We start from the raw sequence: 23,522 nt of genomic DNA, 5'->3' as shown, positions 1-23,522 counted from the left end.
TCCTTTTGAGAACCATCATGCTAGAGTCCCTTCGCCACAAGACTGGGTAGTGACAAAACGGAGAAGGAAAGGTTTCTGGCCCCAAGTATGCATCCACTTCTAAATGGGAAAAGCTTGGGATGGTCTCAGAATCCTGATCACACCTTTAAAATAGGTGACATCTGAGACTACGTGGTTACTTTAAACCCTAAGTAAACATTTTATGAAAAGCACCATGGCTCTTTAGATTAAGACTGAAAAGGCCCAATCCTCCAGCCATCACCCAAAATTCAGAGACTCATTTCTCATTTAGTTTCTCTGACTGGTATTTATTTGCTTTGAAGACAGATCCTTGCTTAAGGAAAAAAAACAGATAAAAATCAAAATAGAACCTAAGACATAGTAGCCACCTGCTAGGAGGGGGTAAAGAAAAAGCTTTCTCTACTTCATATCCAAGATATAAAGATATATAAAAATCAGATAATTTACATCTTTGTATCTATAAGATATGCCAGAACTTATCTGAAAACGTTTAATTATTAGAAAGATGTAATTTAATTATATGTTTTAAATCAGCATGAATATTCATGTATTAAGAATTATCCACCTCTTTTTCCATTTCCATTCCCTAAAGCTGGATGTTCTTTATTCCAAGACCATATTTCAAATGTTAAGTTTCATCATCTTTTCCTAGTAAAATGTAAACTCTTTTCATTAAGATTACACACACACACAAAAAAAAACCCTGTGATTATAGCATGGACATTGACTGTCAAAACAATTTTTTAAAACAAGCAATAAAATAAGTGGTTGTGGTTATATTCATCTCTAAATCAAGGAAAATATTTTCAAGTGATAGGTAAGTTTTACAGAACAAACACAGAAAATATGTACAGAAAAATTACAAAAACACTAAGTACTGTCACAGATGACTGGGTTGGCATTTAACAGGCTGAAAGAAACCAGATCAATCTCAATCTTGCTGGGGTCAATTCAGGTGCTCAAACAAATAAAAAAATTTTTTTTCTTTATGTTTGTGTACTAGAGGTGCTAAAATATTAACCAAGTCTGCAAATGTCATGCACGATGAAACCATTTATAAATATTAAAACATATTTAAAATACATATTTGTATCAAAATCTGGTTAATAAAAACAGATAGCAGATGTAATAAATCATTAGGACAATATCACTAAGGAAAAATAAAATATAAAATACCATACTTCCCCCACAAAAAAAAGCAGGAAGAGAAAGAATGGATTAAGCAAGATATTTAGGTATAATTTGATCATTTTAATCCCAGAATTTATAAACAATACTAGAACAAAATCTATCATTAGCTATTATAATAAAAATATTACAGGTAAAATAGGTTAATATAATTTTCTTGCAATGACTTTAAATTACTGTTTTCCTTCCAATCCGTAAGATCTATTCTGTCATATGCAGATCACAAGGCCAAACAAAAAAACAAGGCAAATACACATACCATCCAATCAACATAAAGAGATAAGAGAATCAGAAACAGGGTACAAAATTATAAATGCCTCACAATCCAATCAAAATTGGATTTCTATATGCATATTCAGTGTCTAAGTGGTAAAACATCACAAGATTATCAACTCAGCTTTTTGCTCTATAAAAACAAGTTGGACATGACTCTGAGTATCTGTACTGGAATACCATGTGCTAGAATAAAGAAAATTTATATTTAAAAGCTTACGAGACACTTGTTCTATTACAAAGACATGTTCCGGTACTCATGTGCAGTGTTTTGTAAAGTACTTTATTTCCATTAGCATTATAAATTTTTGTTCTTCAGCAAATCAGCAACAGAATAATGGCACAAATCAATATTGTACTCTGCACAGAAACTAATATTAGGTCATTTATTATAGCAAAGGCCACTAGAATCTCAGCTAAAGGTATATCAGGCATTTCCATTTGAACACCATTTTTTTAAATGAATGTGTCACAGGCTGAAGGAGTGTTTTCTTTTATAAAACAGTCTTCTTAGACTTAAGTATGTACAACTTCTTAAAGCAGACGGTAAGTGAACACCTCTAAGAAAGTCAGCTACGCCTCCTAGGGGCCTTGCCACCAACTGCAACTATAGGAGAGGTAATGAATTTCTGCACTGAAGGTATGAAGATAGGGAGAGACTTGTGAATGAGAAAACGGGGACATGAAGAAAGAACTAAAGTTATTTCAAAGCCTTTCAAGCCCAGCAGTTTTGCCTCAGGGGCCTAAGTGGGATGAGAGAGAGAGAGGCAGGTGAAAATCACACTGGATGGACTCCCCCATCTCCTCACTGCTATACAAGGGACATGCAATTGAATTTCCATATGCTTCACTCCTTGCTTTGTTCCACAAAATGGCAAACTGTCATGGGGTTTCTACTGACATCCTGAGCGCAGGCTGTTGGCTCCATTGCGAGAGGACCGCTTGTGCAGAGGAGTTCCCTGGTAGCAGGAAGTGACTTCCTCCTGCAGAGCTCCTAACATACAGAATTAACTTGATAACAGGGAGTTTTCTGTTTATTACTTAGAAGTAAAGTCTAAATAACCAATCCAGCCAAGAATACTTTCATTTTTAATTTGCCACTTGACTAATGTTCAAGACTTATTAAAAAGATAAAAGAAAACTCACGAGAATATTAAATGTTAACTCAAAGAACCCAAGTCACATGGAACGAATTTCCCTTTTAGATAGTCATGACTGATTAAGAACAAATTCCATTGTTATTCCATTAGGTTAGTGGCCAAATATAGATAAGTAGAACAGTTTAATGCTGCTAAATACGTGATCAGTCTAGAGCGCTTAAAATTAAGCTCAATAGCTCTGACACACTCTGGAAGAAAAAAGAGGAACAAATCTCTCAGGTCCCAATGAAACACTGCAAACAGATACACTACGGATACAGTGTGCTTTGCGTAATATAGTTTGTCTTAGACAAACTCTTTCTGCCTCACAATATAAAGTATCACACAGAAGTAGTTTTCATATATATCACTCAGTCATAATTTAGTACTTCCCCTTCTAATCACAATGCATAATCATTTCCAATTGGCTTTGTGAACACTATAAGACAACTATTACAAATATTTTTGAAGAAACCTCATCCTTTAGTTTTAGCTGGTTCATAAAACAGGCATTACAAAAGGGGTATTTTAGAATTATTGAGTTCTTCATGAGTAACCTTCCCGTTCTTTCACCAATTAGAATACTCTTGCTCAAAAAGAAAAGACATCCAGAATACCACAAAGGAGATAGGAAAGTAGTCCAGCAAGCAGAAAGTGAGGAACCAAGAGGGACAGCACAGGGTGCTTACCTAAAGCTTAGGTATATTTTTATCAGAGAGCTCTTATTCTTAGCCAGTTTACTCTTATTTTACATTTAACTCAAGCTTGGTTGCCTGGCATCCACACCCCTACAACACTAGAAACAGTAAATTCGAAATCAGGGTAAAAGCTGCTAAAGGTGAAAGGTAGCAGCCCAATAGCAATAAAAATTGGTAACAATTACTAGACAATAAAAAAGAGGAGGAAGAAAAATTAGTAAAAACTACTATATAAAATGTAAGAGGCATTATCAATCTGGGGACTTTTCCATTCAAATAAAGAAGTATATTCTCTTCAATAAGCAAGTGGTGGTAATTTCACAGCATAGGCCAAAACAATAACTCTGGCTAGTGAATAGAGGATGAAAAAGCCAAAGACTTTTTGAAATATTTCAACAAAAAAAGGATGTATTTTTTAAAAATAACCTGAGCATTTAGTAATTAAAAAACCCTTAGTCATCTAGAAAACCATTCCTTAAAAACAACTATCTCACAGAATTGCAAACACTGAGGCATATATAAAAAGAGAAAGAAGGAAGAACGCTGTGTAGTTTAAGGCCTTTGGGCAGGGGAAAGACTCATATCATGTTTATCAAACCCTCTCCCTATCCTTCCCCCCGTCCTCTTCCTACGAACAAACCCTAAAAATATCGGCCTACCAAAGAATACACTAATATTTAAACTATTTTTACTAGCTACAATATCCTTTTCAACTCCCTCTAACACAGTTTCATCTTACCTTCTTGTATAGTGTTGGTCCATCCACATTTGTGCTCAGAATGACCACTACTTTATAATCATCAGAAAAGTGACTTCAATTCCAGGTTAAAATAGGTACTACAGTGTGGCTTGTTGAAAGTCAAACCCAAAACATTTACTAGGAGTGTCTTTCATTGAACAAAGAAAGCCTATTCTGTTTCCAAGGGGGATAAAAAGACGAGCCTAACCCTGGTAACCTTAACACAAAAAGAAGCTAAAAAGGCAGGGACTCGATAAGAACAAAGGATTGTGCTTTCTGATGACATCAATACGTATTAAACATGATGTGTTACACATCCTTCTATCAATATCTGAGATGATACATTTGCAAATTAATACTATGTTGGCCATAACTGCATAAAATTACAACGGCACCCTCTTTAGAAGAGATTTTGATTTATATAATGGTAGTGACTTTTATGTGTTTAATGTTTCTGAAACTAAAAGAGGAGATGAGCCCCTGTGAGCAGGCAGAATACAACGTACAAGAAATAATTACGCTTGTGACCTCATGCCCCGTAAGGTCACTCTGCGTTGCAGGCCAAAGGAAATCAGGAACCATCAGCATTTGCCTCAGAGTCGTAACCGACTGAAATGAAGGGCAAGTGTGGGCATATTTCATAAACCAGCAGGTGCTTGACCTCATAAAAAAGTCAATTCTCAAAATGCTACATGTAGAATATCACAAATAAGAGACATATAAAACTGGGTTCTGCCAAACAGCTTCACTTCAAAAGAAATCTGAGACAACTCATAATATTTATCTTCATCTGAATTATAATGCAAAAATTTCAGAAAATAACATTAATCCCTATTTATCAGGTTGGTGCAAAAGTAATTGCGGTTTTTGCCACTACTTTTAATGGCAAAAACTATTTACTTTTGCACCAACCTAATAGTAACAATAACCAATAAAATTTTTAAAATGTGTTTTTGGAACATAAAAGCAACAAACATGCTAAAGACTGAGGGCTCAGACAAGAATTATTATATTTCTATAAGTCAGTATTACAAGAACGTATGCCATATTATTTAAGTCCATTACCATTAGTATAGGAATCACAATGCACTTATCCTCAATTTATCTATCAGAAATTAAGCAGCAAAAGTTTACATACTCATGATATTTTTAAAGGATAAAATAGTATTTCCTGACTGGTTCAAGAACAGAGCACCATTATCTGAAACAAAATTCTCACAGTACTCAATTAGGGCTTGACTCTTTTTTGTTTCTTTGTTTTGTTTTGTTTTTTTGGAGATAGAGTCTCGCTCCTGTCACCCAGGCTGGAGTGCAGTGGCGCGATCTTGGCTCACTGCAACTTCTGCCTCCTGGGTTCAAGTGATTCTCCTGCCTAAGCCTCCCGAGTAGCTGGGACTACAGGTGCACGCAGCCGTGCCCGGCTAAATTTTGTATTTAGTAGAGACTGTTTTTCACCCTGTTGCCCAGGCTGGTCTTGAACTCCTGAGCTCAGGCAATCCGCCCGCCTCGGCCTCCCAAAGTGCTAGGATTACAGGCGTGAGCCACTGCGCCCGGTAAGGACTTTATTCTTATAACAATCTGTGAGCTGGCTTTTCAGTTAAGACAGACTATTGCTCCTTTTTCTTCCCCAGTGATCTCCAGTCTGGCAGTGATCTGCCAGAATCCCTGGGCAATATAAATTAAAGTGAATTCTGAGGCAGTGGCAATAAAGAGAACAAAACTATAGAAACCAACATAGAAAAGGAAAGGTACAGCCAGCCAACATTCTGTACTTGTATTATGCACTTTACATTAAAAGCGTTACAAAGAGTTTCTCTTTTCATGCTCTCCTGTCCTGAGAGCCAGGCATGGTGGTGTGCACCTTTAGTTCCAGCTACTCAGGAGGCTGAGGCGGGAAGATCCCTTGAGCCTAGGAGTTCAAGTCCAGCCAGGACAACACAGCGAGACCCTGTCTCTTTAAAAAAAAAAAAAAAGAAAGAAAAAAAGAATCCTGAGAAAAGCAACTGGCTCATTGTTTTCCTTACATTCTCAAACTAACCTGCAAAGGGCTTTTTATTGCATAATGTACCTAAATAAAATATAGAAGATCCCAGTCAGTAAGATCAGATGCTTTATCATCTTAGTCCCAGCCCAATCACTTACCGACTGTGAAGTAGAGATAGTTACCACCCACATTAAACTTCATCTCTAAGATGAAGAACTATCACAGTCCATCAGCCCAGTATGCCATTCTGCTCTTCAGGTAAGAGCGTTTTCTGATTTTCAGACAAATATGTAAGAAAAGGACTCTTAGACAAAGCTCAATTCTAAGTTAGGAGCTGCCAAGATTGCTTAGGGAATTATTGCATTTTGTAAAGTGCCTAGAATTATTAAATTATAAGAAAATATCTGATGGGTGGTATATTTGTCAGATATATTGTTTAATATTTTGCCCATTTTCAAAGAAGATTCTTATGCTAGAAACAGGTTTTGCATTTCTAAAGCAATACTTTACGATGTAACTTGCCACAATGATCATCTCAAACATTAATGACAATGGTAGAGGCGATTTCAGTACAAGCACGTGGATGGCAGGTGTGGGCTGTCTACCAGCTGGCTCCATAACCTTTTGATCCCTTCGGACAGCAAATCTGTTCAACAGCCCTATGTGGTCATTCCTCATTTGTTGTATGCTTTCTTCTCCTTTCATACGTTCAGAATCCCTACTCCCTTAGCCTGACACCCTTTTATTAAAATAGAAAGCTCACAGTAAAGCAAACTAAAACGAGTTTAACACTCAGTCAATGTAGAAGTTCCAGAAAAGATTAATGTATTATATCAAGAGTTGTCAGTGCATGTTTCAGTTACATGTAGAATGCATGTTTGTCTTTCACAAAAACAACAACAACAACAACAATAAATGACAAGATCAAAGTTTTAAGTAAGCCAGCATTTAGCTAATATATGAAGTACTCAGGGATACTATAATCAAATACAAAAGACTTACATAAATATAAAACTTAAATATACAACATAAACATAATACATAAACAGAAAGGTTTAAATATGACATAAGAACAGCCTACTTTATACTTAAACAGTGACCAGACCCATCAAAGAGTCATTTTCTTACAATTTTTTTGACTCCATTTTGTTGTCGTTAAATGTAACATGGCTGCAAAGAACAGTGTCTGAAAGCAATATTAGTTAAGCTAAGTATCTACTCATTCTTCCACCTTCACCCCCATTTAAGATCCAAGGATGCCAGAGCAAGCAAGATGGAATAAATAGTGATTAATATACGTTCTCACTTATAAGTGGGAGCTAAATTCTGAGTATGCAAAGGCACACAGAGTGATATAATGGATTATGGAGACTCAGAAGGGGAAGGGTGGAGGAAGGGTGAGGGATAAAACTACGTATTGGGTATAATGTACAGCAATGTGCACCTTTACCCTTCAGGTGAAGGGTGCACTAAAATCTCACATTCTACCACCTTACACTCCATCCATGTAACCAAAAACCATTTATACACCAAAAGCTATTGAAATAAAAAATAATTTTTTAAAAAAAGGAATAAATAGTGGTTACAAGAATAAGTTTTGGAGTCTGTCACTTAGTAACTGAGGGACCTTCAGAAAATTCTTTAATCTCTCCTGGCCCCCCATTTACTCCTCTGAAAGAAAACAAAAGGCTGGGGGCAGAGGCAGGCCGTGATGGCAATAGTGGGTACTTTACAAGGTTATTGTAATGGTTAAATGAAATAACATAGACCAGATACTTAGCAAAGCCTGACACAGAGAAAGTGTCCAATTAATGGTAGGTATTACTATTTTACTTATATTTTATTCTCTCTGGGCCTGCTAACACACCTCTCGCCAAACAACATACACAGTTCTGGCACTGCTTCAGGGAGTAATTTGTGGCTATATTTTGCCTTTACCTTGTAGCGAACTTATTCTCTTCTTCCCAGGAATAAAATAAAAAGGCAGCCACTACAATTGCTAATGGCATCTCTTTTTCCCAACGTTTTTCTCTATCAAGAATACAACCCTGTACTAATCTTTGGTGTTTTTCTTAGACCTTTATAAGCAATCAATAATCAAGTCTTAGAAATTATCTTTTATTCTACCCTATCTACATTTAGGTCTGGTTCCCATAACCTCCCTTCTGCAATAGCCTGCCAGCTAGTTATTCTACTTTAATCAATTTCCCTACTTCACACTAGTCCATTTGGAATAAAGATGTCTTAAAAGCACCAATGTCTCAATATTTCCATAATAGCATTCTTATTTTTAAAAAAATTCTTTAGTGATTTACCATTTCCTATTTTCACCTTCAAACAACTCTGTAAATACTATAGTCATAGTTTGTCCTTAACTTTGGGGATCTTATATTCAATAAAGCTTATGATGAGATGATCATCTAACTATATTTTCTGGAATATTATAAAGTTAATGCCCACAAATTATGAACAAAGAACACTTTTTCCAGACTACCTTCTCATCTACTCAAAGTTCTTTTCATCCCAATTTTATTTTTTTGAAACTCTTTTTTATATTCTGGAAATTTGAAAATCTGCACATATTTTTAAAACAATCTTAAGCCTAATAACTTAGAGTCTATGTCTAGATGCCTTGTTTTTTTTTTAACTTAATTTGCTTTATTAAAATAGAAAAATTTCCAGAAAGCAAATGATAACCTATATTCACTAAGTAAATATTTTATTGCTCAAACAATTAAGAATTTTCACTGGAGCTGTTAATGTGTGATACTTCGGCTATAAGTGAAATAAATATTTGCATTTTTATAGATTATAAAGTATTTAACAAAAGTATTATGCTTACTATGGGCTAGGAATTGTTCTACGCACTTAACAAAGATTAACTCATGTCACACACATAATAACCCTATAAAGTCCTATTATCATCTTTATTTCATCTGCGATAAAACTGAAACTAAGAAAGCTTAAGAAAAGTGCCCAAGGTCACATGCTTGATTAAACATCCACTAGAGTCACCACTGGCAAAGATCTGGTAGAGTTTAAACCAGATATAAAAGTTATAAACCTTTCTGAATTTTGTTTTCATTTTCCTTCTTGTATAATAATGTACTGTCCATCTTGACATGTGTAATGAGTATTTCATTACAAAGAATAACTGGTATTGGCAAAAGGTCATTTAAAATGAGTCCACCTAAAACCCAGGCCAAATTTTCATAATAAAAAGTTTTTTTAAAGTTTCACTCACACTTTATCTTGCAAAACTGAAACTAATTTATCTTATAATGAATATAATTTAGGGTAAAATTTTAATTTTAATTCAATATAATTTAGGGTAAAATTTTTAAATCAATATCATTAAGAGCAAAATTAAAATTTTATTTGACTCAATTATATTGATTATAATTTAGTCACTTAGTAACTGAGGGACCTTAAAAAAATTATTTAGTAACTAAACTGTTTTTAGAAAAATACAAAACAAACCAAACAAAAATACAAAACCAACCAAATGATGAACTGAGTATGCTCATTACGATAGCAAAATACAACTCTTTTCCAATGCACATTCAGTGTAGCAACATAATTATAAAGCTTTTATTTTGCAAAAGAATATTCAAAAAATTTCAACAATTTTTCTAATCCTTTCAAATTGTACTCTTTTGAAAGATTTATCCATCAAAATACTTCCCAATTTTCTCTTTGTAAATATTGCCTGAGTCTAACTCTATCAGATCTTTGTTTTTTTAAGGATTCACAATCCCAACTTTAACTAGCAAGAGAGTTTGCCTTGTATCTGCACTTGCATATCATCAGATCCATATCGAACAAGCTGGCATCCATAAGCATAATAATGCAATGGGCGGAGGCACATGTTAGTACTAGAGTAGGATGTTTGATGGGGAATTCATTTATAAAAGTCAGTTCATTAATGAATATTTTGATATAGACAGCCTTTGCCTTTTGTTTTTTAAAGCAAGTTCCAAACTACAGAGATTCAGAAAATAATAAAGTGAATTTGAGGATCTGTTCTTTTCACTTTAAGGTCAGTGACTCATTTTTGTTGATGGGTAGTAGCATATATATTTGTGAGTACAGGTACCTTTTCTACATATTCCTGCAAAGCTTTGTAGAGAAGCATGAGAACTCTTACGTGATATGACGTGGTCTATGTACTGAGGTAAGTAAGGAGCCCAGGCATCGATGGCTTCCTTCCTGCCTGCCTGCTCAATTCTTCTCAGTTCCGCCAGAAGCAGGGCCTGCGCGGCTTCTCTCACCTAAGACCACAGACCCAAATGTAAAAGCAGAAAGCAGATTAGTTGAGGAGGTGAATATTCATAAACTAGAAAATTTATAATGAAATAAGGCTAGAAAACATAAAAACCATATTTATTTACATGAAAAACACTATTAACCGAATGAGTTAACTACTTAAAAATCAGATGCTAGCAAATCATCAAAGATATTTTAATTAATGATTTCACTGAAAACTATTTTAACACTAATGGAAAGGATTAGGTTTCAACAATTTAATCACTGCATTTTCCAAAGCATTCTTGAACTTTAAAACTGCATTTTCCAAAGCATTTTTGAACTTTAATGTAGCATTTTACTTTTAAAATTTCTATATTAACATTATTGTTAAGCCACTGTGAGAGCTATTGTTTTTTTTAGCTTGAAGAAAGTTAACCTTATCTATTTAATTTCTTTATATTATATATGCTAAGTAGATACTATTTATACAAACAAATACGTATAAGTTAACATGATTCACCTATACCTAAGACATGCTTAAACAATGTTTTTGACAAATAAATATTCCTGTATAAAGGCATAACTTATTTTAGTTTTATAGAGGAAATCATTTTTCAAAATTATATATTTTTCTTTCAATGTAGCATACAAATTTTATTTTGCAGTTTTAATTTAGTGTTATTTTGGCAAAAATGCCACAGGCATGAAGTCAAAAAAGCTAGTCAATTATTAAGTGCTGTACCAATTTATTAACTTTTTCTGAGACCAAGAGTTGCCCTGTTGACCAGGCTGGAGTGCCATGGCGTGATCTCGGCTCACTGCAACTTCCACCTCCCGGGCTCCAGTAATACTTGGGCCTCAGCCTCCCAAGTAGCTAGGACTACAGGCGTATGCCACCACGCCCGGCTAATTTTTTTTTGTATTTTTAGTAGAGACAGGGTTTCGCCATGTTGCCCAGGCTGGTCTCACCCACCTGGGCCTCCCAAAGTGTTGGGATTACAGGCATGACCCACCACACCCGGCCTATTAACTCTTTATAATTGAAAAGATAACTTAGCAGCATCTAAATAAAAGTACCAGTAAAAAAGTTGTTTTTAAGTATAAGTGACTTCTGAAGTGAATTCAAAATATTATTCAATGAAAATGCTAGTATTCTGCAATCCCATTTGGAGTTGAGAGGAGAAAGTCTAGGAAAGAAGCAATTATATTACTCGTACTTATATTTGGAAAATTAAGAATCCTGGATAATATAAACTGCTATGGCTATACAGGTCGAATGCCATAATAAGGAAAATCTTTATTAAACATTTTCAAGTGCTTGGTAATATTATATTCCAAGTAATATCTAATATAGAATAAGGCCATTAACACAAAATAATGGCTACCATTTAGTGAGCTCCTACCATGTGTCAGGTACTGTACTTCCTGTTTTACTTGCATCATCTGATTTGATCCTGACGGCAATCCCATGAGGAATATATTATTATCCCCACTTTACAAATGAGCTTTAAATAGGTTAAGTAAATTGCCCAGGGTCACGAAGTTCATAATTGGTGGGACTGATATATAAACCCAGGTGTCTTCTAATTCCAAGGCCTCCTTTTACAATAACACACTACCTTTCACTGAAATATGGCAATTGAATTAGAACTTAATTTATGTGATGACACTGAGTGTGTAATTCTGGGGGAAGCAGGTTTATGTATTTGTTTATGCATGAGTGTGTGTGATCCGTACAGAAACCAAACTTAAGAAATAGTTCCATAAAGTATATAAGACTTCATCAAACAGTCACTGAATTCTTTAAAAGTAAACGAATAAACCAGCTGGAGCATTACTTGTTGGTATAAAAGCTGACAAAGAAGAAAACATAAATCATGAATCCACATTTTCTATCACATAATGAACAGATGATAAATCAGATAAACATTAATCATTTTTGTTTCAAGTTTACATTTGACCAATGCCTTTTTAATATTTTTGTTTTCTATCCTTATCGCTTCAGCATTACCTCCAAGCATCGATCTTGCCATCTTCGGGCCAGCATCTCCAGAAGGGGAGGCCTAAATTTATCCAATCCCAGTAGGTCTGGCAGCATAACACAGTGCATAGCAGCTAACTGACTCCAACCTGTCAAAAATGTAATATATTACAAATTCTTTAACCATTTTGGCATTCCCTAAGTCAACAGTTCTTTATGTAAGTATACCAAAAACAAAAAAAGGCAGATCTGCTAAGTTATATTACAAATGATTTCAATTTAATAGTAGACATTTTGTGCAAAGAATTATACTAAACGTATTTCATCCCTAAATCATGTAATTGGTGCCTATAAGAATTCTCAACATCTTAAAAGAAATAAAAATAAATTTCCACTGGAAGTATATCCAAATTCACAAGAAAAACACATTTCTTAACAGTCCCTCTAAAATAAAATATATATTAAAGAATGGCAAAACACAGAAATAAACACATACTAGAGCTATAGATTTGAAACCACTGTCAGTTAAAAGGGCATTCACACAGATATCCAAAGATAGGTTCGTGTCACTTAAGGCATAGCCATCTGTGTGTTACCACTGTATCAGCCAAAAGAGATGTCCTCCATTTCTGTCAGAGGACCTCTCATTAAGGTACTTATTGACCCCTTTTCTTACAAAATGAATCAGATTAAATATCTAACCATAATACCTAATATTTAAAGTAACATAACCCCCAATTTTGAAAGAAAAAAATGAATTCAGACATTCCACAAAATAAAAACCTAACAATTCAAAATTTACAAAATCTTAAACATTGTTAACCCTAATCTATGAGAATAAAAGTGACTTTTTCTAAAATTCTAATTCACAATATGGAACTTGATTATAGGAAAAAAAGACAAACACTGTTTGCCAGTGCAAAGTGTAAAAATATTAGATAACAGACATTCCCAAATAGTCACTCCAATGCCATTTTAAAGGTATGTGAAAATAGATACACAATAACTGAAGTATTAGATAACAGACATTCCCAAATAATCACTGCAACCCCATTTTAAAGGTATGTGAAAATACATATACAATAAATGCCTCATTCTTACCAAATTATTGATGAGGCCACTATTAACCCATGATAATTACCATTACCTCCTAGGGATAATATTTAAAGACAAGTAATCAAAGATGGGTGCAAAAAAAAGTCTGCTATCATGTTACAAGATGAATTATCTGTGAAGATAGAATTTTAGCAAATCAGTGTTTTGAAATAATCTAAACTGTAATCTTCTTAAAATAATGACAAAAACCTTACCATAAAATTTTAAATTATTGGAATTGCTAAAGAGAGTGAATGAGAGCGGGAGAGAGACAGACTGACAAGCCACTTATCTAAAGTTTCATCCTTTCAGGGAGGAAATTCTCATCAACTGATAATAAACATGTAATTACATTAATTAAGGTGATGGAAACACATTTTAGATTATAACTTCTTTATAATAGAGGGAGATATACTTTAGATATACATGTATGTATATACCTAGTAATTTCCTAAAGTATTTCAATGTTTCATATAAGTGTAAAGTGTATTCATGAGCTAAATTTTAACATATGATGATTCTCACCAAGGTCCAAACAGCTTATTTTTTGAATTAACAAACAGTGTAACAAATATGACCCTAATTATTTTGGTAAAGGTCGAATTCTGCTAAAATTCGGTCTTAACATACAAACCTTAGTAAAGTTCTATGACAAGGAAACCAAAAATGAAGTTATACTTTTAAGTCCCCATGTTTTCTTTCCAAAGGAGTGGTGCTTGCAACATGGGCTCTGTACTTTATGGACATTGGAAGATTCAAGATTGCAAGATTCCTTCCATTTGAAAAATGCTTTTTCATGAAGAGCCAGGTCTTACTGTTATATTTTTGATTTTGAAAATTTCTTCCTTTTTATGTTATGCAAAGTGGTAACTACAAACGCAATGAAGACAGTGGATGTAACTCAGAGCTCACGTTTCATTAAGCTTCTGGGCAGTACAAATAATCCTAGATAGGTCTTACAGAATAAAGGTTTGTAGGTCCCATTCCCATTTTCAGGGCTCCAAAAATACTTTCGACTTGTGTAACTCCACAGAGCTAACATGGTAGCCCAACTATGCCTTAAATACTGAAATAATGAATTTTTGCCTGAGCTTAAAACAGAAATAGTAAAGAGGATAAATAGGTAAATTCCTATCAGTCTATAATCACTGGTGCCAATAATCAATCTGAAGACTCTTCCAATGAGAATGTTAAGAGACTCCCTCACAACTCCCTCTAACTGGCATACACAATTGTGAAAAGGCAGCAAAGTGTGTCTGTCACCAAGTAATGATACATATAAAATAAATTCATTAGCTCTAATGCCAGAGATCACATGGCAAACATCATTACAAAAACCAATCCACCTTTAACACAGACTTTACATCAAAGATTGGCATCTCTGCACTTAACAGTATTCTAGATTATAGAAAACATGGATTATACCAGCCAGAGGTAACATTACATTTTTAAAACTGGCTCTTGTCATTGACATTAGCAAATAAAGTCATAAAATGGGAACTTTAGAATCTCATACATAACAAAGCAGATGAATGTGTAACTCAGATAAAAAGAACATGTCTGTTAGAATAAAGCACAGATTGAGAGAAAGTTGTTAGAAGTTGAGAGAGATACCTTCATTTACTAAGAAACAGGTATGTAAAGCAGGAGCAGAAGCAGGGTCAGAGCCAGAGTGATCAGCATCAGACCGAGCGGAAACGACAGGTGCAGCAACTTGCAGAGGAAAAGAGAAGAAGTAAAGAGGAGAGAATTGAAGTACAGCAGTTTCTGAAAAAAAGCTTAGTATTAGTGAAGAATGAAAAACAAAGTAGGCAAAACATAGAGAATGTAGAACTGAAACGATGTTTTCATCAGAAAGGCATGATCATTAAAGATTACAGCAGAAAAATGATATATTTTATTGAACAGTAATCACAATATAGTTCATATTCATCTTAAAGTCAAAATCTAATATTCTGATGAATGTATTGACTAATGCAAAACATAGCTCTAAAACAACTAAAGCCATCATGAAAAAATGACAGTAAAAATTAGCAAAAATGTTATTCGATTTTTAAAATGTATCACGATGAAAAAGCTTTATGTTGGTCTTCATATTGTCAGTTACATTTTCCTAACAGTTTATTCTCTGACATTATGTGTAAATTATTTTTAAATTTTCAAACCAATATTCACTGAGATCATTTCAACTTTTCACACTTATTTTATGAAAACTCAATTTAAAATATCCCAACTTGCAAAGAATATATATACCATGTTTAACTCTTGTTAAAAGAATCCTAACAGGTTCATTCATTGGAGTTTTTTTTTTTAATTATTTCACAAATGCTCCCTATGCTAAAAAAAAATTTTTGTGAATTTTATATTTCTTATAGAGGTACCAATTCACTCCCTAACCCCTCAAGAAAGTTATGTTGCCAAGAAAATGTTTCAGCTTAAATTATCATATGAAAAAGCAAAAGGACCGTATGGCACACACATTCTACAACTGGAGGTCAATGTTAAGATTTAGAGGTCACCATTTGACACTTCCTTCCTATGGCAAAATTACCATATGTCATGCACAAGCATCTTCAAATTAATCCCTCTCCTTTCTTCTGTCATTGAACAGCAATAGGTTTGGGCTCCTGAACAGATTAAGCATTGTCTGCTGAATGATATGTTTGCTTTTCATGCAGTGAAGTTCTTTTGTGACAACAGAACAGCTGCATGAAAACAACTTTTTCATAATTTCCACACGAATGCATCATAATGTCAATCAGGCACGTGTGAGGTAAACAGTAGAACGAAAAGAAGTCCATGAAAAATAACACAAAAAGCAACTCTAACTCCATAAACCCTAAGAAGCACATCTTGCACAAATGAAAGTTTCATCTAGGAAATCATAATTCTTTATTATTATAAGAGATCTGATTTTTGTTCCTTATGAAATTATTTTACAATGTTATACTTATGAAATAAATAGAGCTACTTTTAATTCTATATTTCATAAGATCTACAAACTCCATTACAAAGTAATCTTGCAAAGAAATCCCAAATATTTCTATATTCCAGGGAATAATTTTATCATTTTTAATTACAAATTCAGTGATTATGACTTATAAATTATTTATCCTCCATGGAAAAAGTTGGTAAGCCTTGGTAGCCAGGAGTAAATTTGCAGGTTTTAATTTTTGTTCCGCCAAAATGTTCCTCTGATGGCTTCAGTTAGGACTTTTCTATAATTTCACTTTTTCAAAAATGGGGAGAAATTGTTATCCCTGGAAAGGCTGTGTTAATTTTGCATGGTTTTACTCTTAATTCTGAAAGGACAATAGAATGAGAGGGTGAGGAAATTCAATACAAATGAATAAAAGTTTAGGATTGAGTGGTCATTACCCTAACACAAGTCAAATAAGTGGTGGGATTAATGATTCCTATAAGGAACAAGTGTAAAAGGAAACTAGAAACGTTACTGGCAGAAATGCTAGAATAAGCGTATGTCTTAATAGAATATTGTTTAACATATTAACTATTTTTAAGGAAAGAAAAAAACAGATTCTGGATATTGTATTTTTGAAGTCGTATTTAAATGACATTTCATTTAGAAAAAAAGGCATTTACACTCATCCTTTAATAAATTTTATGGGCACTAAAAATCAAGAAAAATATTGTAATAGAAATCAAAGAATCAGATTTACTATGCTTTAAAAATCTCTGCATCACCACCAAAAAATACTTTATTCACACTACCTCACAACTGAAATGGCAAAATCGACAGCACTTTCAAAATTCATCAGGAAATTAAACTCTGCTACAGCTTTCACAACTATCTACATAAGAAAAATCAGCAATTAGCAGAAAAAATTACTTCCAAGATAAAAAGTTCAAGATTTAATAAATAATAAATCTGAAGTTGCATGGGGCACTGAATATGGAAGATTTACACCATAAAACATAATCAAGCATTTGATTTCTTAACAGAAAAGCTGCTATGTCACCTATCAATTTGCTTCTCTTATTAAGGATTGGGAAAACAGCTGTAGCACAGCTTCAACATAGTGACAAAATTAACACAGTTCCAGTATTTTATCCGAGCCTCTTCAACTGCTTACTCTCATAAGAAAAGACAGGTGAAGATAAACAAACGTGTGTGACAACGTGTATATGCACACATCTGCCCTGGCTTCCCCTTACATAGCACATACATATCCAACATTATAACATTCCTAGATTCTGCTTCTCAACAGGAATATTTGAGTTTTTAATTGAAATTTGATTCTAAACTCCATTTAAATTTGATTCTAAACTACTCCTATTGTGATATTAAAATATTTATAGGACAGAAAGTTAACATACTTCGGGTGCTCCGTACATATTGGTCTAAATCTCATTATCTTCCTAGCACATAAACACAAGTAGCCCTTTTCAATACATTTTTCAGAGGAAAAAATTGTTAAAGAACAAAAAAATGCAATGTTTAAAAAAGTAAGTTTTTTTCAAAGCTTAATACTAAAAAAAAATACAATTATTTAATGATGAGTCCTTTTAAAGTATTTCATGGTAATCATGATGTTATGGGGAGGGTGGGTGAGGGGAGAGAAGAAGGAAGAGAAGAAAGAGAAAACATGAAAAAATTAGAAGTTAAGAAGCTTTGTAGAATTAACCACCACGTACTTAACATAAAGGCATTCAGCACTGAGTCTGCATCTAGTCCAGATATTATAGAGCAACATTTGGCTTTATATAAGTTTTCTTTTGTGTCAATACTTTTATGTTTTAGGTAGATGGGCATTTTAGCCACCTTTTAAATCAACATGAAACATTTGGATAAATCATTAGTTCAGCTTTCATTGCCTCTTTTTTAATGCTTGACTTTTTGAGGTACAAAACTAGATAATGCAACAACCTGTTTGGTTATGTATAATATATCATCTCTCCAATGCTTCATGCAATTGCCATAATTAATGCACTAACTTTGCTATGAATGCAATATTGGCAAGAAAACTCTAATTCTCCTTCCAATTCCTTTTGTTATCTGAAAAATTCCCATTCGATATTTCCTAATGCCAAAAAGATTACAAAAAGCTATACCAATACATTTAACTATTATCATGACTAGAAGGTTAGAAAACAAATACATTAGTAATGAATGATTAAAAAAAAAAACTTGTCTTTAAAGAAAGGAAGCCTCCAACCTTGTATGTGTAGTAATCATAAAGGCTGTGTCTTGAAGCCCCATTACAACGCTATCCTTTAGCATCGTACTACCAGACCCAGATAAAAACAAAAGTGCCTTCATAAGGGGTCCTATTTCTATTTCAGGAACCCTGCCTCATTAAATTAATCTACAAAATACGTCCAATAAGCTAGAGCTATTTTGTTGTTATTATACAAGAAGGCACTGTGCTTTAATTCTGCATGTTTTAATATGTCCAATAGAATTGGCAGCTCATGCAACATAAAGGGCAATAATATAAGCACAGTTTTAATACGTCAAACAGTATTAAAAAGCTCATTTTGAATACAGGATTCCCCTGCCCCATCCCCAAGTATGGCTTCTGATAGGAAACCATTTTCAAACATTTTAACTATTTCTTACAGCATTTACTTCTATATCACTAAATAATATGCTAATCCTGCAATTTCTTGCTTTACCAAATCTAAACATTAGCTATTGGTTTCCACCAATACTGTGGAAGATGATTTAACTTTGCCAAACCACATCTCCTAACCAATCTCCTTTCCTTTACTCCCAATATAAATACATATACTATCTATATATTATTTTAGATTTTTCTATTATATAGGTATATTTTATATGATATATATCTCTATACGAATAGTCATTTATATAGAGAGACAAATATCTCTATGTCTATGGAAATAATGTTCAATGTTGACTCAAATAGCTTACTAAGATCATACTTCTTTTCTTGGACACCTTGCTGGGGATTTTTTCAGAATTTAAAAAATTATATTTTCTCCCCATTTGTCTTCTTTTCTGTGTACCTATTTCTTCTAAGTTAAACCCCTCGACAGCTTCTCAATGATTTTTCACAGAGCAGTGTCATTTTTCCTTGAACCATCTCTTCGGAAGCCATCTCACAGCCCTGCTTGTATCTGCCACGTGGTTACCATCCTGAGACTTTCCTTCACTGTAATCCTTCACTGATGACCATGTCAGGTCACAAGTGCTTCCTTCAATGGGTTTCCCAGTTCCTGGGTCCCATGTTTTATTTTTCCTTGGTTTACTTCTTTATTTTGATGGAGCACATCTTGCAAAACTTTGCTGAGAAAAGGTACTCTATATAGTAATAGTAATTTTTTCAGACTATGAGTGTCTGAAATTGCTATTATTCTGCCTTTTTGACTGATGGTTTGCATTCAGAATTCTAAAAATGCAAAAATTATCTTTTCTCTAGCTTTTTTTTTTTTTGAGACAGGGTCTTGCTCTGTCACCCAGGCTGGAGTGTAGTGGTGTGATCACAGCTCACTGCAGCTTCAACCACCTGGTCTCAAGCCATCTTCCCAACCTCAGCAACCTGAGTAGCTGGGACTACAGGTGCACACCATCACACCCCGATAATTTCTGTATTTTTTTTTCTTCTTCTTTGAGATGGAGTTTCGCTCTTGTTGCCCAGGCTGGAGTGCAATGGCATGATCTTGGCTCACCACAACCTCCGCCTCCTGGGTTCAAGAGATTCTCCTGCCTCAGCCTCCTGAGTAGCTGGGATCATAGGTGCGCACCACCACAGCCGGCTAATTTTGTATTTTTTAGTAGAGATGGGGTTTCTCCAAGTTGGTCAGGCTGGTCTCGAACTCCAGACCTCAGGTAATCTGCCCACCTCAATCTCCCAAAGTGCCAGGATTACAGGCATGAACCACCGTGCCCGGCCAGTATTTTTTTTCTTTCTTTTTTTTTGGGGGGGGTGGGGGAGGGTAGAGATGGGGTTTTGCCATGTCACCCAGGCTGGTCTCAAACTCTTGCATTCAAGCAATGCACCTACCTCAGCCTCCCAAATTCCTGGGACTAAAGGCATGAGCCATCACGCTCCACCTTTCCTCAAGAAACACACACCTCCTAACCAATCTTCATCGTCCTCTCTTTAGCTTAGGGTTACTATTAAGAAGGCCAATAACATTTTTACTCTTTACATATAACTAATGAAACTGTTAAAGTTAGTCCAAATGTTACAAGAAACCATACAGAGAAAATGAACATCATATAAGTACTATGATCATGAAACAGAGATGTATTTGGAAATTAATGACAAAAGCAATTATATTAGCAGCTATGATAATTTCAAATATGCTACTTACACAATGTTAAAGTTTTGGTGGTATTGGTATTTCTGGACACTGCATTTCATAAACAAATTCCTATCCTAAAAAATCACTGCAGAGTTCTTGGGCAATATGGACATAATTGTTTGGGTCAGTTGTTGTAGGGAATAAATGAAAAACACAGAGGAAAGTGCATGGTATGTACTAAGTAAATATATTTAGTCATGTTATAAATTCATTAATACCATTCATCATGGTGCTGATACAAACAATATATGCAAACCTTATTTAAGTGATGGACTCATTCATAATATAGACCCTTTCCATTAGATAGGAAACCACCAACTGAACACGTTTAGAAGCAATATAGAAATGCAATGTCCAAAGATTCTTAGGGGAAAAAAAGGATATCCTTAAAACACCATAAAAGAAGAACACAAAAAACTAAGGGAAATAGGGCAGTACAAAGGTGCAGGCAGCAGAAAGGTAAGGACTTACCAGAGCAGAATGAATTAGCAGCCCAACAGGTACACAAGACAACACATGAAGGTGCTCATAATGTTTAAAAAATACAGTCACACTACTTCACCTGTAGATCACCACTGGATTATATCAGAAGTGCAATAAACACAGATGTGATGAAAATTTTACCTTGGCCTATAACTCAAATCAAAAAGTCAAAAAACAAAGTTTCTGTAAAAGGTTTCCCTCATTACTAACGTCCAAAATAAACCAATGAGTTCTCTAAGACCAAGAACCACGGGGAGAGAGTTCATTGTAAAAGATAAATGTATAACATAAACACTAACTTGAATTTGGTATATGAAGGCTATTAAAATTTTCTACTTAACACTAAATAAGTAACAATTACTATATGTCGATATTGGGCTAAGCACACAAAAACACACAAAGATAAGACGAAGTGTCTGCCCTCAAGGCACTCATTGTCTAGAAAAGCATATAATAACCAATTAAAATATTATCATAAATTGCACTCCTGTGGATTTTCTCCAATAGACATAATAAGCACCTTGAGGGCAGAGATTTGTCAGCCCTTACAGCCTCAGCACCTAGTTATTGACATACTGACTCCAGAAACATAAAGAGAAGGTTATCTGTAGATTCATTCATTCAGTAAATATTTCCTGAGCTCCTTCTATGTATCAGCCACTGTTCCAAGCACTTGGGATAAATCACTAAACAAAGCAGAAAAAAAATGTCCCTGCCCTTTGAGCTTCCACAGCAAATCAAAGGTGTACACCAATTAAAAAAAATAAAGGCACAGAAGGTCAAACCCGCCAAATTTTAAGGGATTCTCAGATACATTCCTTAATATGATGTATGGACTCTATGTTAAGTACTGTTTATTTCTCTATAAATCCTGAAAAAGAATAGTGATTAAACTATTGTTTAATTTATATAACACTTTCCTGAGATAATTTAACAATGACCACCTCTTACTTCTAAGTTTAGACAACCTAAATTGAACCCATTTCTGAAAAATAAAGTTGCAAAGAACATAACATAATCTTAAACTTTACATTGCTTAAACTTGCTTGGGCACCTCCCACTGAGTAAAGATGCAACTACTAAACATAAAGATATGGTCACAATCAAGATAAGCACTAGAGACACAGACCAGAGACTTATGTCATGAGATTAATGAATAGAGAGAAATACAGTACATTAGAACGTAGAACAGTCAGGCACAGAGGCTTACTCCTGTAATCGCAGCACTTTGGGAGGTTGGGGTGGGAGGATCACTTGAGCCCAGGAGTTCGAAACCAGCCTGGGCAATATGGTGAAACTCCATTTCTACAACAAATTTAAAATTAACTGGGCATGGTGGCCTTTGACTATAGTCCCAGCTATTCAAGAGCCTCGACTGGAAGTCGAGGCTGCGGTAAGCCACGATTGCACCACTGCGGTCCAGCCTGGACAAGAGAGTGAGACTCCATCTCAAAGGAAAAAAAAAAAAAGTAGAAAAGCCTAAAGCCATGAGCAGACTTACAGCTATATTTACCATGAATAAAAGTGTGGTTATTTGATATCTCTAATCCCTTTTTCTCAAGTAGCATGTTTCATAAGCCACAAAATCAAGTGTCAAAAAAAATAAACTGTATAAAAAAAAGTAGACAAGTGACAATAAATGTTAATTATTGACAAACATTGAATTAACAAGTCCACTGTTAGGCAAAATAAACCTCTTGTGAAGATACTATTTTCCAATGAAGTGCCCTAATATTGGTTATGGAAAATCATATAAGCTGAACTATCTAAACTATCTTTATTCTCAAACCCAAATGTCTATGAAAGTTCCAATCCCCAGCTGAAGTCTTTACTTCATATAGATTATTTGGCAGCTGAACAAGTATTAGCCAACATGCAAGTGACAGCTTATTGAAAAGATGCATATTCATGTTTGCAATACAACTTAAAAAGACATTGTAAGTCAATGTGCACAGTAGAGGAAGTCAGGAAATAAAAAACATAAGAGGAAAATGTTTAGAAGCGAACCAAGCTAAGAAAAGCCAAAGTAGAAAGATGAAAAAATAATGCTCTAACTGCTGAAATCTTAGAGAACTCAGAGTCCTTTGTATCTCTTACCACTAAAACCCTAAATTGGTTATTTATGTTCATGTTATCGACTAGACACATACTACTCAAGAGAGTACACGTCAGACCAATCTCTCTAACCTCCCTAACAAGAGTTGTTAGGAGACAAAAATAACTTAATATTTTTGAGAAAACAATTAACACTATATATTTATTTCAATATTAAAATAAAAAGTGAGCTTCATAATGGTATTCTAAAGTATTTTACTATGTAGCTCTCTCTCAGTAGGAACTGCTGGCCTTCATTTACTTTAGAAGAAAAGTATATATGCTT

General features: G+C 34.3%; 1 protein-coding gene across 5 annotated transcripts in view; it reads right to left on the bottom strand.

Moving 5' to 3' along the window:
* Nucleotides 1-23,522, bottom strand: part of WDR7 (WD repeat domain 7) — a 380,267-nt gene that overhangs the window by 237,844 nt on the left and 118,901 nt on the right. For 2 of the 5 annotated variants that reach the window (XM_034943806.3, XM_034943807.2), the window contains exons 17-19: nt 14,981-15,133; nt 12,302-12,420; nt 10,190-10,313 (exon numbers count right to left, since the gene is read on the bottom strand). In XM_034943806.3, the coding sequence (XP_034799697.1) occupies nt 10,190-10,313; nt 12,302-12,420; nt 14,981-15,133 (396 nt within the window). The remainder of the gene's footprint in view (nt 1-10,189; nt 10,314-12,301; nt 12,421-14,980; nt 15,134-23,522) is intronic. The other 3 variants (XM_003827244.5, XM_055102452.1, XM_003827243.5) reach the window with 2 other exon arrangements.

This window comes from Pan paniscus, chromosome 17 (genome assembly GCF_029289425.2).
Source record: "Pan paniscus chromosome 17, NHGRI_mPanPan1-v2.0_pri, whole genome shotgun sequence".
Lineage (NCBI taxonomy): Eukaryota > Metazoa > Chordata > Mammalia > Primates > Hominidae > Pan > Pan paniscus.
Note: the sequence above shows the minus strand (reverse complement) of the source record. Positions and strands in the feature narration are given on the sequence as shown.